Source organism: Charadrius vociferus, unplaced genomic scaffold, assembly GCF_000708025.1.
Source record: "Charadrius vociferus isolate BGI_N301 unplaced genomic scaffold, ASM70802v2 scaffold444, whole genome shotgun sequence".
NCBI classification, from domain to species: Eukaryota; Metazoa; Chordata; class Aves; order Charadriiformes; family Charadriidae; genus Charadrius; species Charadrius vociferus.
Genome location: NW_009648242.1, coordinates 1,523,416 through 1,539,464, shown reverse-complemented (window position 1 = coordinate 1,539,464; position 16,049 = coordinate 1,523,416). Strand labels below are relative to the sequence as shown.

General features: G+C 41.1%; 1 protein-coding gene across 1 annotated transcript in view; it reads left to right on the top strand.

The window, feature by feature from the left end:
- Positions 1 to 2,581: 2,581 nt before the first annotated feature.
- PHACTR1 (phosphatase and actin regulator 1) overlaps positions 2,582 to 16,049 on the top strand; it is a 310,226-nt gene continuing 296,758 nt past the window's right edge. The window contains exons 1-2 of the mRNA XM_009884181.1: positions 2,582 to 2,642; positions 14,423 to 14,569. Of these exons, the coding sequence (XP_009882483.1) occupies positions 2,582 to 2,642; positions 14,423 to 14,569 (208 nt within the window). The remainder of the gene's footprint in view (positions 2,643 to 14,422; positions 14,570 to 16,049) is intronic.

Here is a 16,049-nt window from a genome sequence, read left to right as displayed (position 1 = left end):
AAATAGCTGGCAATTATAATTACTCACCATGTTTCTGGCTCAGAATAAAAGTGGCATTGCACAAAAACCACACTGAACATTCATCGTGATTAGAAAATGCTCCATACCTTGGAGTGCAGTGGAGACATAAGAATAATTTTAAATGCAAATGAAATTGTGGGGGTAGCAAAGAGAACAGATAAAAGACAGTAAAACAAAGCCTTTCACTTTCCTCAAATTAGCAGCCTAATGTAGTATAAAAAAAAGCAGTTCTACTCAGATCTGTGCTAAGAGCTTTCATTTCATCATAATATAAAACAGCAGATCCGTCACCTTTCTCTATTCAGTACTCTTGATTTCGAGGTTGAAGTGAAAATTAGAAGCTGTTCATTCTGGCTCACAGACTGGGTTGCATTTGCTTAGTCTTATTCCATGACAGTAGGATGGAAAGAGGTCAGTAACACTGGTAAGTACTTATCTCCTGTATCTGATTTTCTTTATTTATTTTTAAAATCTTTCACAGTGCTTTGGCTTTTTATCACTGTTATTTCCTGAAAAAAGCTACATCTTGTATTTTCTAAAAGGCTGTATCTTAAGCAGAAACGCAATGATTCCTCGAGAATGCTTGTATCAGATGTTAGAGCTCCTTCAAGAATGAATGAATGAATTAAAGTAGGAATTCTGTAATAGGAAAGGTTTCTGGATAATCTATATATTTCGTAGCATCACTAGAACATTTTGTGTGTTGCTTTTTCTGTCTGCCTTGTCCAACAAGCAGTACCAGATAAGAAATGAATCTCTTCAAGATGTTTTTTGCGTTACATTCATAGCAAAACATTTAACAATCTCATTACCCTTGCAGTAAATGATGGAGAAAGTAGGTATTTTACTTACTGAAAGCAAATTATTAGACAAAACATGATGTTATGGTTAATCATTATGAAACACTGAAAAATATCTCAGAATATGAGATGCAACAAGGAAGATCAGAGTGAAAAACAAATTCTTAAGGAAACTTGATGTAGATTTTTTTTTCCCCTTGGGAAAGTTTTTATCAAATCAAAACCAGGGGCTTAATTTTTCAGTATGAAGGGTGAGGGGGAGTGGGGGAGATGATCGTAGTGTCACCTCCTGTTGCTAAGTAACAACATCTCCTGGCCGTTTTTATCTGATAAAGGAAGTCCAGTTGACGTTATGCATTATTCATCAGAGTTCCAATCAAACAATCAAAATTGTTTGCTTACACTGGGGACATTTAGTAAGATCAAAGAAACCCTCCTTGAAACTACCGGAGCTTACACCACTGCCCGGCAGCTCTCGATACTCTGCAGTAAGTATCGTTTCTGGTTTGGGAGTGCTCCAGGAAAGTGAATTGCTGAGGAATTTTAAAAGTTTTCTCGTCAGAATAGGCTTCTGAATTTTAGAAAGGACTGCATGTTGATCGATGAAAACTGAATCGAAGGAAAAAGGGAAAGCTTTGGAACACTGGTTTCCTGATTTTTGCCAACATAATTGAAGGAATTGCTTGAAGCAAGGGTCGGACTCCTTGCCCCAAACCTTTCTGTTAGGTTTGCATGGAAAAGGACTAGAGGTATTTTTGTCTGTCTGTCTGGAAATAAACGTTGCGCAGAGCTGTTTGTATGCTTATGATTATATGCCGTAGCTAACTGAGGTGTGGAGGAGAGAACCGGACTGTGTATTTTCTGCAAATCCTGTTTTTTAATGTGAGTTGTTCAGAGTAGAAGAAAATGCAGAAGGTAGCAAGAAGGCTGGAGAAGGGTCATGATAATGTGCATAATCCTGGGAACTCTGCCCGGCAGAGGCAAACCTGATTCAATGTACATCTTAGACAGTTGTAATCTAGGCTCTAGACAGATCCGAGGTTCGGAAGAATGACAAAAATATAAACTTCAGCGAAGAAGCACTGCTAGGAATAGTCTACCATTTCTTAATGATCACTTTTATCACATCTTTTAAAACTGATGGTGGGATGTTCTGTTGCTACTTCTGGTCAGTAAGAGGGGACAGGGAAAGCAAGGCTGGCCTCTGGTCATTTAGGTGGAATGAAATATCCAGAATACTGCATCTTCCTTTCTAGTCCAGTGTTTTGGCATAAGCGGCACAAATGCTATTTTTAATGTAGTCTGTTACAATAGCGGCTACTCAGAGGTGCTGGCTGTGGACCTGGCTAAGGGAGGTCCCTGCCCCAAGCCTTTCTGATCTTCTTTTTAAGAGCAAATATAACAGGCAGGTGAATCTAACTATGTCATGTAAGAAATGGAGATTGTGGCTAAAATAAAGGTGATTGTACTAGAAAGGTACTAGGAATATTGCTACTACTGCACTAGTACTGTTCTTTTATGTATTTAGGCAAGGTTTTAAACCAAAATAGAAAAGGATACTTATGAAGTTCTATGAATAGTGATTTGAAAATTCTTTGACCCTAATATGTCATATGAAGTACTTCAATGACTGCCTACACAATTCCTTCCACAAAGAAAGTCACCAGCTTTTTTCTGTCTGACATCTCTGTAATCTTTCCCAGGAATCTGACTGATCATCCATACCGGAATATTGTACACAAACATAAAGTTCCTTCAAAATGGACTACTTTCTGGATGTCGAGTCTGCTCATAGACTGTTTTACAGTCAAGGAGCTCAAGGTAAGAAACTCCGGTACCGATGCAGAAAATTACTATTTGAACTGTACAATAAAGACGTATAGGGCCGGACAAGGGCCAGCCCTCGTGACTGACCTACTGAAGTGTACAGAGGCCACAGGGAAAGGCCTTCAAAATGCAGGGGGTGTGAAAGGGATTACAAGAAGAGTAACGATAGGGTTGATGTGCCCTCTCAGAGGACAGGGAAAAGCTATGAGAGCTGTTGGGTGCACAGCAAGAGCAAAAGGAACGGCCAAGATCCAGCCCCTGGTGTTGCAGAACCGAAATGGACGAGCAGAGGGGACAGCAATGGCGCGCTGCTTGCCGTGTAAGCCTGTGCTGTCCTTTCCCTTCCTCCTTGCTTATCGATGCTGTCATGATCATAATGTGGTGTTATTCAGTGCTGCAGGAATAACTGGTTTGGGAAAGCCCTGAGGCAGTCCAGCACGCTGTATGCAAACAGCAGGCTCTCGCGGGTCTGCATCCTTCCCTGTGAAATTCAGGTCCCCACCGAGCAGCAGCAGTGTGAGAGGGAGAAAGAGTAATCAAGCTGCTTTGCTTTAATGTAGTTGAGACTTGTTCATGACAAAGATGATATTTTTGGTAAAGTCAGTTCACATTTTTCTCACCAGTTCTATTTTCGGAGAAAACTTGCAATTTCAGAGAGAAGGGGTTTTTTTGTTCCTTAAACTTTAAACACCGTATTGAATTGAAGAAAACTGTAAGGATCAACTAGCTCTATCAGCCTTTTTTGGTTTTACATACTGCCTGTTTTCTGAAAATGAGATCCAGATTTTTTCCACCATTAATTTCATCAATTCCTTATCAAATTCAAAGTCTGGCCAACAGAGTTCTGCCTTCCCTCTGGAGGTCATTCTCCCAGAGCAAGACCTAATCCACCCGGGGGATGCCACCGTCCCAAGATACACAGGGGTCAGTACCAACTTTAACCTTTGGCTCAGCTGAGGTGCTGCTGCCTAACACGTGCTGCATTGCCCAGATGCTGCCCCAGTTGTGATACATTTTCATGTCTACAAGTCACAGAAAACCTTTCCTGTCACAACACAGCCGTCTGCATTGAACAACAGAAACAAATGCTAAGCACCTCAAAATCAGAGAAAAATCAGCTAAGGGCAATGACTGATTTTCTGGCTTTTTCTCCATCTCTAAAATGCAATGGACACCTGAGCATTGCTACAGAAGTAATATTAAAATAAGCTCTTCAATATCGCTATGAGAACAAACCCCTTGCTATTCCATAGAAACTGAAATTCAGGAACCTACAGCTTAACGCTTTACAAGCTGTGGCAATTTGTCAACAACATCCCTGTGCACTGCAAGGTACAGAAGGGACTATGGAAGAAGGAATATGTATTCATGCAATGCAAGTCTATTACAGTAATGTGCACAGGGTGACCAATAAGGGTTGCACAGGCAACCTTCACTGTATTTCCAGGAGGGCAAGGGAAAAAAAACATTATCTTACCCATACTTGGAGAAATTATATTGTTAGCACATATAGAAATGCTTGTGCTGAGCAGTTAGATGCATGACTGAAATTTTAACCTTAGCACCTGGTTAATTCGTTGTTTTAATGCAATTCTTTTGCTTTTTTAAAATGCAAAATGAAGAAAAAAATCCGTCATGCAGAACTGTATTCCTTGATACAAAAGTCATCAGCAGGGCGTTGACCTTTACATCTGTCATGTGGGCTTCTATCCTTTGGCCGAAACAAGTACGAACCAGCACTGAGACTTGGGGATATTTTGTCCTTCTGCTTGCGAACATTTTATGAAAGACGCCAACAACACGCTTCCACTGTTCACCACAGCATAGTAGAGAAGCTCCCAAACCCTAATTACCTCCACAACTGGAAACAGTACATTGCTTCAAGCCATGACGTGCTTATGATCTGCCCCTTTCAACTCTTCACCCTTCTCTTTCCTCCTTTTACTGCATTTTCCCCAGCTCCTGTCCTTCACATCGCTAACCTCACACACTTGTGAGACCTCTTCCCCAAATTCTAGTACTCTCCCCTCTCTTCATCTCTCTGTGTTTAAGGTCAGCTGCTTTCCAACAAGCTGGGTGCCAACAGGGAAATCGCTCTGCACACAGAAGTGACAATGCTTCTGCTCTACATTCTCAAATGCTGCAACACAGCAGCCCCTGGCAACAGGAGAGGTGCCTGAGGGCAAGGATGGATGGACAACCCCACTAGCAATAGGTGTGAGAGACTAAATGTGGCCTGTGCAGAGAGAAGTTTTGGGAACCTTTCACTGTCTGAGGTAGCACTGAGCATCTCTGAGGTGACGGTGGTGTCTTCAGCAGGCCAAACAATAAATCTCTGGAAGAGTTTCATCATCGAGGTTTCCTGTAGCAAATGCCTTTATCACCATCCTTAGCCCCAAACTTCTTAATGGTAGCATCTCCTTCCTCTGAGCTATCTTACCCCCCGTAGACACCAAGGAACTCAACCCTATGAAGCATGTGTTGATGCTGCCCGTATAGCTCTGATAACTCTTGTCGTCCTTGTACCTTGTGCCAAATTTTAAGGCTGTCTTCCACAGAACAGGCATTTCTCTATGAGATAATGGCATGATTTCTCCAAACATGAGCAAACCCAATATATTTCTTCCCTTATTTGCCTTCTGAGAAACAGTTAAACTGTGTTAGCTATAACTTTCTGAAAAAAAAAATACAAAACACAAAAAAAAATACAAACCCAAAAGAAATACACTGATGTGAGGCACCCATCCGCCATGAATGGCATAGCTCAAGTAGCTAGTTTGGAACTGAATAAAAGGTCTGCAAGAAAGCATTATCACCAGATCTACCTTATGGGACTGCAAGTAACTATTTGATGTTAATATAATAACATGATGCTATTGGCAAATCATGCTATCAAACAGTATGTGTATAGGCATTAAAACTGCATTATGACAGAATTGAGTGAAAGAAGACTACAGGATTCTGCCGTTTAATTAGAAACAACATCAGAACACATTATATGTATTATTATTACTTCAGTTATATTATTCGTTATTGCATTACAAAATGCTCTGTTTACAGACTGTAGAATGGGGGTTTATGACCCACTTACTCTTTCTGTGAGATTTGAAGATTCCTGCCTTTTAATCCTTTGATCCTCCAGATCAAGAAAAAAACTCCTTTGCAATGTTTTCACAGTAATGATATGACAATGTTGCAAATGGCAGCTGTAAAGCACTCATTCTCATCTGTACCCACTCCTTGTGGGTGGAAGAGAAGGGAAGGAATAGGACTGCAAAAATGTTGGGAAGGAACTCAAAGAGCTACGATGCCATTGCCAGCAGATGACATCAAATCCCAGCCGACCTTAGGTCTTGAGTAGTTGAACCTAGGATGCTCTGACCTCACCAAACAGACTGAAACAGGGTTTTGGCCCCCAGCAACTAACCAGTTCTCTATCCCTTGCTGCCTGCACTAACGCCCCCACCTCATCTCTACTCCTGCAGAAAGCTGCAGAACTGCCTTTGCTGCTGTAGGGTAGTAGGAGAGAGGTGTTACCTTATCAGTTGCCTCCTCTCCCATCCTCTCCTGCAGAAGCAGCCATCACTTCACTCCCGTGGGCTGAGCGCAGAACAGAGGATGTTTGGCCATTCGGGCTGCATCTACTGTTCAAACAGCTGTTCCCTGTTTCCTCCAAGGAAAGTGAAGCAGAAGGGATGGAAAAGTCACAAAAGCTGGATCTGACAGTAGGATTAGCTAGATTTAGAAAACTTGGTAAATGAAGCCAGCTGGCTGTAGTCTTCAGATACCAGCCAGAAATATCCTAAGCTCTGCAGCCCTCCCTGACTGTCTCTTCTGCAGCCGTATGTTGGGATCTAGGAGATGGGGGGTGTCCTTGCCAAGTGCGTAATGCCTGGTGACGCATCTGCAAATCAGAAGCAGGAAAGAAGGGACTGTGATCCCTTGCATCTAGCCGCTTGCCCTAGGAAAGTCTGAATCTGAAATCTAAGCGTGGAGCTGGACTTTAATTTTCAAAACAGTCTTTCCCTTTGAGGTGTGTGGAAGATATTAGTCATTCTTGGATGTAAATGTATTCTAAATACATATCTACCACGGCTTTCAGCCATGAGAGCTAAAAGTATTTAATGGGGTCTGGAATAGGATTCAGCTCACTTATTCCTTAGGTGTCCTCAGGGAAGATGTGTCCACCTAAGACTTCTGACTAGCCTGGCATGTATTAGTGGAGAGAAACAGTCATTTTAAGAGCAGGGTTCACCTAATCTCAGACATCTTCCTTGGGATACTATAAATCATGCTTTATTCTCTCTACTGATTATGAAAGCCTGGACCACTAACTTGGGTGAAAGATGCCTGTGCTATTGGCATTTGTTTGCATAGAGGAATCGTGTGCTGACAGGCAAGACAGGACCTAACTCATGAAAGGGAGTAACCTCCCCAAAACAAGTCAAATTGCAATCCAAAGCTGTAAATGTGCAGATCCCATCTCGGCTGTAGCCTACTTTGGAGAGACGTTAGCTTTGATCTTGAAGTTCTACTTGAAAAAATTATGCTTCAGGACATACAAAGAAAGACCTCGTATTTGACAGAGCTGAGCAGGCTGATGCTGAGGAGCAGCAGAAGCAGGATGGTCTATAAGGGGAAGTGAGCTAAGAGACAGCAAGATGGGCAGAGGCAGTGGCCTCGCCTACCAGAGGTAAGGCACCGCAGCACACGAGCAAGGCAGGTCCCGTGATAGTCACCAGGTTCAGCCAAGAGTCCAGATCATCAGACAAGACCAGGGTGATGAGGTAGGTATGAGACCAAGCAGGACCTTAAGTCAGTGGTCAGGACGTGGATCAGTGAGGAACACAGCCAGCCACAGGCACAGCCGCAGCCTCGCTCAGCAAGTGGGCAATGGCCTCAGTGTAAACGTAGCTCCCCAAAGAAGGGAGGGAGCAGCTGTTGAGGCTTCTTGCCTCTTTCTCAGACCGCTTCAAAGCTGGTCAGAGCTTCTCAAGCTGCTGTCTCCAACAGCTGTGCCATGTCAGAGAGTCTGCTTTAAGCACACCCAACTAAACTGTGTGCAGGGAGTGCATGCAGGGCCCTGGCTGTTGGTACCTAGATCTTGCCTAGGCTTGTTCAGGATTAAGAAATGTGTACCCCATTGTATACAAGGGGTGCAGCCCCTTGGATGAGCTCTACGAGAGAAGAATGACTTCTGCTCAGTACTTTATAGATGAAGGCTTTGGGTACTGTCATAAAAGGAGAGTCGCCTACTGCAGACTGCGCGTAGCACTTTTCTGCAGCCATGAGTCTGACGGAAGGGGTCTTAAGACTCACCCTCTCTCTTGGTGCCTCTAGCAACTGCACACCATAGCCTGGTGGGACAGGCTGGACATCGTGCAGTTAGGATGCCATTCTGGGCTGTGTGAGTCCACCTTTGCACTACAGTCAGACCCTCTGGTCCCCGCTAGGAGTCCGGGTTCTGATCTCAGGCGACTTCTGATAAAATTGTTTCCGATTTCCTGGAGACCTGTGCCTCCACTTTTCCAATCTTATCTCCTTTCGCACCAGCAGGGGGCACAAAGCTTAAAATTAACTGCATCAATTGAGTATTTCCAAGGTGCTCCTACATACCTTGAAGTTGCTTGCCAGCCCATTTGGCAGGATACACTGTGCGTATTTAACTAACTGAACAAAGCCCTCTTGAAGTCTTACCCTAAACTATCTTTTGTATCTATAAATAATGTATAGATCCACTCACATTGGGTGTGCTTTTATTGGTTGCAACATTCCTGCAATCTACTTGATGAATGAAAGGAGTGAATGAAAAAAAGTAAAGTAGAAAAAATATGGAGATAAAAATACGGTACATGGGGCCAAGGGATAACAGATGCACAAGATTGTATAGACACATAGGGCATTATTGATCAAAAGATTTCAGGAAATGCTTCTTGATCAGTTTTCCATGTTTTAATAAGATACTCCCAGGTATAGTTTTAATTCCATGTTTTGCCCTTGCACTTCATCTCCACAATTTATTTATTTCACTGTGCCTTACTTTTGCTCATTTATTTTAGTTCATACAGTGCTGACTCATTCTAGATGTTTGACTTTAACCACTGCTGACTACACAGTGCTACTTCCCTTCTGCTTTTGCATATTAAATTATGTCCAGTATTTTACAAAAGCGTATTGCTGCAGTATCGCTGGATCCTAATCCAGAATGATTCCACTGCAGATATTCCTTGTGTAAAGTAACATTAGGATAGTCCATCCACCAAAATTTTTTTATTAATAAAATAATAATTATTATTATTTAATAAATAATTAATTATTAATTATTATGTTAATTAGCAGGTCTTTTTCTTTTTTCATTTCTGTGCTCTCACTAGTTCTTAGACTAATAACATTAATAACAGACGAATCAGTAACAGCAAATGTGCATTCCTGATGTAATTTCCCTCCCTTTAAATCCAAGGAAGTAACTGATCAACATCAATCTTTTCCTCATCCTTTTTAAACTCTTTTTTTCCCTTTCCCACCTCCTGTTGTGGCATGTCCCCATTATTTAGGAATAGGCAACGGCGTGCCACAATCAGTCTCTGGCTTGCAGAGTTAGGTAGCCTGCATTCACCAACTGTACAAAAATAGCTCAGGGTGAGTTGCAGTAACTGTACTTCAGCTACTTTTTGCTCGTTTATTTCAATATCTAGTCAGCCAAATTAAAGTCAGAAGAAATAAGGATCTTCTAATTCTCAGCAGCATATCTGAATAAAACTAGGATGCTTGAGATCCAGTTCTCTACACCCCTAAATACAGAAAACTTTAGAAAACCGATGCATGGATCACACTTGAAAAAAAAGATTCTGAAAAGTAAATCTAGTTTTTTTCTATCACAAATTAATTTTAAATAACCAAGCCCCTATTTGCCCCTATTTCATAATAATTTAGCTGCTTATTTATTTATTTTTAAGTCTGTTTTCAACTTGCCTTCGGACATAATGGCAGAGGAACAAGCATGTTTCCTCTAAAATGCACAAAAAATTGCTAGTTAGGCATATTGCGCATATGTTTACCCAGCTATCACAAACCAGCATAATGAGCGTGTGCATAAAAGTGGATGTCCTTTTGATTGTGTACTATTCTTTGCAACACTCATGCCTGTGTTTGAATACTATATATCTAAGTACTTTCTTTCAGATTACTGATGTCCATCAAACTGGTGTCAAAGATCTTAACAGCTTTGCTTTAGAGAAATGCAGAAATCCACGCTCATGCGCTTCTGCATTTATCCAGGAGACACAAGCCTATAAATCATTCTTCATAAATGACAAATTATGTCCTCTCCAGTGCTTGCACACATCTTCTGCGCTCTTCTCCTGCAAGTCATACCCCATTTCCCATCTCTGATCCTTCAAACCTTGTTCTTTATCAGTTGCATTTAAAAGAAGACAAAAGTGAAGTGGCATTTAATCAGACCAAAAGATTTTTTCATGATAAACATCCATTTGGACCCATTGGTCTGTCTTTTAAAGAAGAATATTCACAAGCTAGGGGGTTTTTTTTGGTTTTTTTTTAGCACAGATGGAATATCATGTTCTAGATGCATCAAAATGTACCTGAACTTATGTTTCAAAAGCTTACATTTAGCCAAAACCACATTTATGGGTGAGTTATCTACATGTTACACCATGGTGAGCCCTTTCCGCAGAAGATGAAGTAGAAGTGCGTAAGAAGCTCATATGCTTCTCTGACGAAAAAAAAAAGTAGCAAGACAGAATCCTACTCAATCAGCAACAGCAGCACTGCAATTAAAATATTTTCACAGATATTCTACAAATTTGTTCAAAATTTGCCCTGAGAAATTAGGTTTTCCTCCAAAAAGTCTTAAAGATTTGTGACTTAAACCAGGATTCCTTTATGGCGATTTCCATGTCCTCTGAAGTTGCTTGTGATTATATGCATCAGAAACATACCCTGTCCAATGCATCTAGGTCTAGACATCGACACAGAAACATTTTAGGACTTTGCTTGTACTAAGATTCAAATCGTCAGGTCTCAAAAGTTTTCACCATGTTGAGGTAAGAATCTGCTATGCAAATTAGGGTTTACTAGATTAAAACCCTATTAAGCCAAGAGCGAGCAGGGTATTTGTGTCACCAATGAGATATTTCAAAAACATTTTAATAAAAGTTGATTGATAAAAGTGGATGGAGAAATCTAGATGAATATTTCACATTTTCTCTGACTAATTTTTAGGAGGGTGGTTTTTTACCTCTGAAACTTTTCTGATTAAAAATGTCCAAAATTTTTCTAAAAACCACAAGTCTTAAAAAAATCAGTATTGTAACTCTTCAAAATATAAAGCTAGTTCTTGGCAAACAAAAATTAGTACTAATATTTTTATTAAAATATGTGGAAATGTATTTTAATGGAAAAAATAGAAGTCATTGACTGTTCTTTGCAAACTGTCCCCCCTGTTTTCAGTAATTTCAAACAGCATTCAAAAATCAGACCACTTGTAGATGTAACTAAATATATTGAAATTGTATGTTCAAAATGTCTCTGAACATGTAATATAATCATTTATGCATTTCACATTCCCTTCTCCCAAATGCATACTTTTGTCACACTTTAGTAACATACAATATTTTGAGACAACAAATGTGAGATTATATATAATCAGTTCTAAGGTGTCATTACATACATTAAGGCATTTCTATTTTTAAGGAATTTTCGCTCCGTAAGAAACCGTTTCCCTTTCTAAGAAATACCAGACAAGATGTTGCCGCAATGTGCCAATCGTGGCATAACCCTGTTAGGAACAATGCAAACAGAATGACAGAATTTAACCAGAATGACTGATTTGCCTTCTGTGTACTGTTAGAGAGGCTCCTTAGAATGAGTTTTCGGACACCGGTCTAAAATCCGTTTGCAGTGTAAGTGGGCCCCTTAATGTGTATTGTAACGTCGTTCCTTTACTCCAAGACCTTCAAGAGGACACTTCCTAATTTTCCTGAAAAAACATCTCCTAAAAATGTGTCCCAGAGACTGAGCTGGTTTGTGGAGAGCAGCTGAAGCTAGAGATACTGGTAGGTTATCTGTGATGGACCCAATGGTCACACTGGGCAGCTTTAAAGTTGACAGCTTTACTAAAAAATATATGGCAAGTCATTCTTGTAATAAGGAGTGCTATGGATTACTGTTAGGAAAAGCATGTGCACAGGTATATTCATGGCATGCGTAAATATTCAGCATCACCGTATGGATATCAGAATGCGATCAGCTATACTTTCCAGTTCTGTGGCTGCATAAGAATTGGTCTTAGGTTTTTACTGCAAAACGCTTTAATGTTTATTAGCTTCCTCTGAAAATTTTCCAATGTTTACTTAAAATTTCCAGTCATTCTTGAAAACTCCTTTTTGGTAATATACACAAAGGGGAGATAATCATGGTTGTCAAAGTAATATATAATGATTACTCCAGGAAACATTTTCCAGCATCCACCTACCTCTAGTCAAAATGAATACAAGCCAGATCCCAATATTTTGACCCAAAAGGTAAAAATGATTTATAAACAATTATATAGAAAAGCTCACTCTTATTCTCTGTTTACCATAAACGTATATGCAAGTTGGTGTTGTTTTTTTTCCAAATAGATTCCTGTGCTGTGATCCAGCCAGCCCTGCAATGCATGGGTGCCCTTCCACTGACTTCAACTACAGCTAGATCATGCCAGTTTTAAAAGACAAATCTTTTACATGGTTGTTTTATGAGATGTTTTTTACAATGCTGACTTCGTATGCAGATAAATCTTCCTTAAGTGTAAATTTGATGATGCAGTACACAAAATTCTCCGTAGCAGAAATTTTCCATTCTCTTTTATCTTCATTAGTGTACATCCCTATTACAAGGGAATAATGGTTTACAGTCTAGTCACAGTGTTTACTTTAGCTTAATCTTAAATAGTTGACCTCATTAAATCAATTTCAACTCTTGCCCTTAGCTCTTACTTCAAATTCAAATGCTAGGTTAGAAATGAGCAAAAACTTGAAAGAAATCTATTTAAAACCAGAAAACAAGTAAGACAGACCAGAAATAACCGCTACCTCCAGCAGCGCAGATATGCTTGTTTAGTAAACTACATAATGCTGCAAATTGAAAAATAGAGCGTGACAGCTTTTGTTAACTCATACTAATTATATGCTATCATACCTAACACCTAAGTCAGGTTTTAGGCATCTGAAGGCTGCTGATTGACAGGTATTACTTGGAACTCTAAAAAACTTTTCAAAGAAAGTTGCATAGTTAGCAGGCTGCAGAATATGCTCTTAGTCACTATCAGTCATGCTCTCCAGTCCCAGCAGGAAAATATAGTTCATTATTAGTTATTTGAAGTGTGGTGGCTTAGAAAAGGCCTACAATAAAGACTGTTATGCCAGATAATGCCCAAACAAGAAGAAACATCCAGGGTTTAGGCCCCTAGGCTCTTACAGGGTCCCACATGAAAGTTAACGTTAATAGTCCCACACTAAGGGTAGGGACGGGCTTTCAAGCTGAAATTCTCTTTCCGGCTATATATGAAGTGGAGGAGAAAGAAACACACTCAGAAGGTACTTGTGCATGATACTCACGCCTTCAGTGATCAGCCAGAGCCCATCTAGCATTTGTGATAATCTTTATCTACTCAGAGAGAGAATTGAGGTGGATATATTTATAGAGGCTCTTCTGTTTGTGATTTGTAATTTATAGGCTCAGCACCCAAAGCATTCAACAGCCACTCATAATTACATTACACATAAAACCCACCTACATTAAAGGGACATTATCTAGGCTGTGAGGTCAAGTGCTAAATTCTTAGGCAATACCAGATTGAAGGTTGCCTCTGCAACATTAATTCAGTCTCCTTATACATATGTATTATAGTACGGTTTCTAATTGCACGATGACACAGTAATTTTTTACTATCCTACCATTTGCTTCATCAGTGCATGGAGTGGGCAGTGCTCACTTAATGAGCCAGTATTAAATATTTTGCTTTTTTCTCCTTGAAGGCATGGCCCCAAGCCATTTAAACCCTGTTCAGAAGATAGAAATCTTAATTTCCTCATGGGCTTTTCGTCAGTGCTTCACTAAAGTATACGAATACTTTACAAATATTAATGAATTTGTATCTTCAGGAAATCCCTACTGAAAGAAAATGATGATTCTCCCTGATTCACAACTGAGAAACTAAGACCTAAAGTGACCAAGAGCAAAAAGTAGCTGCTAAGTTTGAGTGCGCAAATCAAGACAAGAAATTGACTTTTGGAATAGCTGCTGTAGGCATTATGTCATGTGTCCCAAGCACAGCTTCCACGGATTCCTGCAAACTAAGCAAATACTTAATACTTCCATTACTCAGGCATCACAGCCTCGAAAACAGTATTCAGAAAAAGAGAGACTGCAGCTATTGAGAAGCTGTGAAAAGAGTGGTTTAAGTGGCAAAAGTAGGAACTTCAAACAAGCAAGCTGTGGCAGGAACAGAGCTATAACCTGTGTCTTTGGGGCACACAACACAGCAATCTTTTCTCTTCTCGGCATCATTCGGTGCAGCCCTTAAACTCTGCACCACGGGAGGCAGGGACCTTACAGCAAACTGCCTCTTCTCCTAACCACCTGCTACAGATCCTGTTTTCCACTGAGTGATTTTCTTTCTCTCTTCTCTTTTTTTTTTTTTTTTTTTTCCTCCCTCTTCCTCACCCTTTCCATTTCTGCTGGTATTCTCCTCTTCATTCATTCGTTCTTATCAGCTCGTCGGGCAACTCTTCTCACCGTGCCCACTCTGATGACAGCGTCTTCTGAGGATGATATAGACCGGAGACCCATCAGAAGACTCCGGTCTAAGAGTGACACCCCTTACTTGGAAGAAGCTAGGATCTGCTTCAACCTTGACAATGGTAAGACCACCCCTCCCTGGCAGCATATCGTGTTAATTAAAGACTTTTTTCGAGATGCAGACGGACCAGATGGCACCTCCTTGTTCACAAGTGGTGTGGTGGTTCACCAGACATCCAAGGATGTCACAGCTGTCTAAATAGAAGCACCTGCAGATGTATGAACAGGGATCGTTTTCAAAATTCTCCTGCAAGTACTAACTAAAGATTTTCCCGTTTTAGCTAGGGCGAGCCAGTGAGATCACAGCAAAAGAGAATGGCTTTGCAAACAAGATGTATTTATATCTTATCTACTCCAGGCATCCAGAAACATGAAAGTTCTTCTGAACATTTATGAAGCGATTAGAGCTAACAGCAGACTCCAGCTAAAACCAACATTACAACCATGGAAGAACATCCAGCACACCCAAAACCCTCTATAGGTTTAATTGGCTAAAGTGTAACAGAAAACTCTCGATTCTGCAGGAATGAGTAAGACACCTGTACCCCAAAGTTCACACCAACTAATGTTACTACCACTGCCTTCAGTGTTACTGAGCCCTGTCGTTCCCTGGTCCTTTTTCTCATTAAGGTTGACCCAAACAAAAGATTTTGGAAGTAATGACAAGTTAGTGACTTTAAGCAGGCTGAGTTTTCTGTAAAAAATCTGAATTAAATGGGATGAACTAGTACACTCCCTGGCACATATTTTAATTGTTTAACTCTCACTTTGTGTAGTACTTTTGTGCCACCCAGATATTTATTTTTTATAAATAGCATTTTTAATTATTTGTATTACACTAACATCTAAAGGTCCCAACCAGAATTGGAGCCCTAACGCGGCAGGCAGCCTACGACCACAGGGTAAGAAATAACATCTACATAAAGAGCTGACCGCTAAATAGAGAAGACAGCATAGGGGAGAAGCAGCAAAACATCGTCCCCCATTTGGAGCTGGCGAACGGAGTCACCGATTTTTGCCTATGGTCACTTTTTTTTTTTTTTTTTTTTTTCAAAAACCTGCCAAAGTGACTTATGAATACGAGTCCCAAGCTTTAAGTGACGGTCAGTTTTAAACATTGAGTGTAGGCTCCTCAGTGCCCTTGGCATTTTAAAGCGCTTGGCCTGGTGCACCATCCTGCTTCACTTAATGGGTCTGCCCAAGGAAAGAGGAGAAGGAGGTGAAGGGATGAGCCCTCAGACTTCCCACTGAGCCTCGATCCAGCCGTGCTTTGAGTTTTGGGACCCCTAAGCTATACAGGAGAGCACTTCGGGGTGCCCAAGGCCGTGGCCGAAGGTGCCAGGCCTGCTGTGCCACCTCAGCCAGGCCGGCGGGGGACGGACTTGGAGAGGGGCGGGAGTCACCTCAGCCGGGACCCTGCCCTGGGGGCGGGAAACCACCTCAGCCAGGCCCCTGGCCCGGGCCTCCCCTGGGCAGGGCCGGAGGGGGGGGGGACACGGAGTGGTGTCCTCCCCCCCCGGAGCGAAGGTCGCCGCCCTGAGG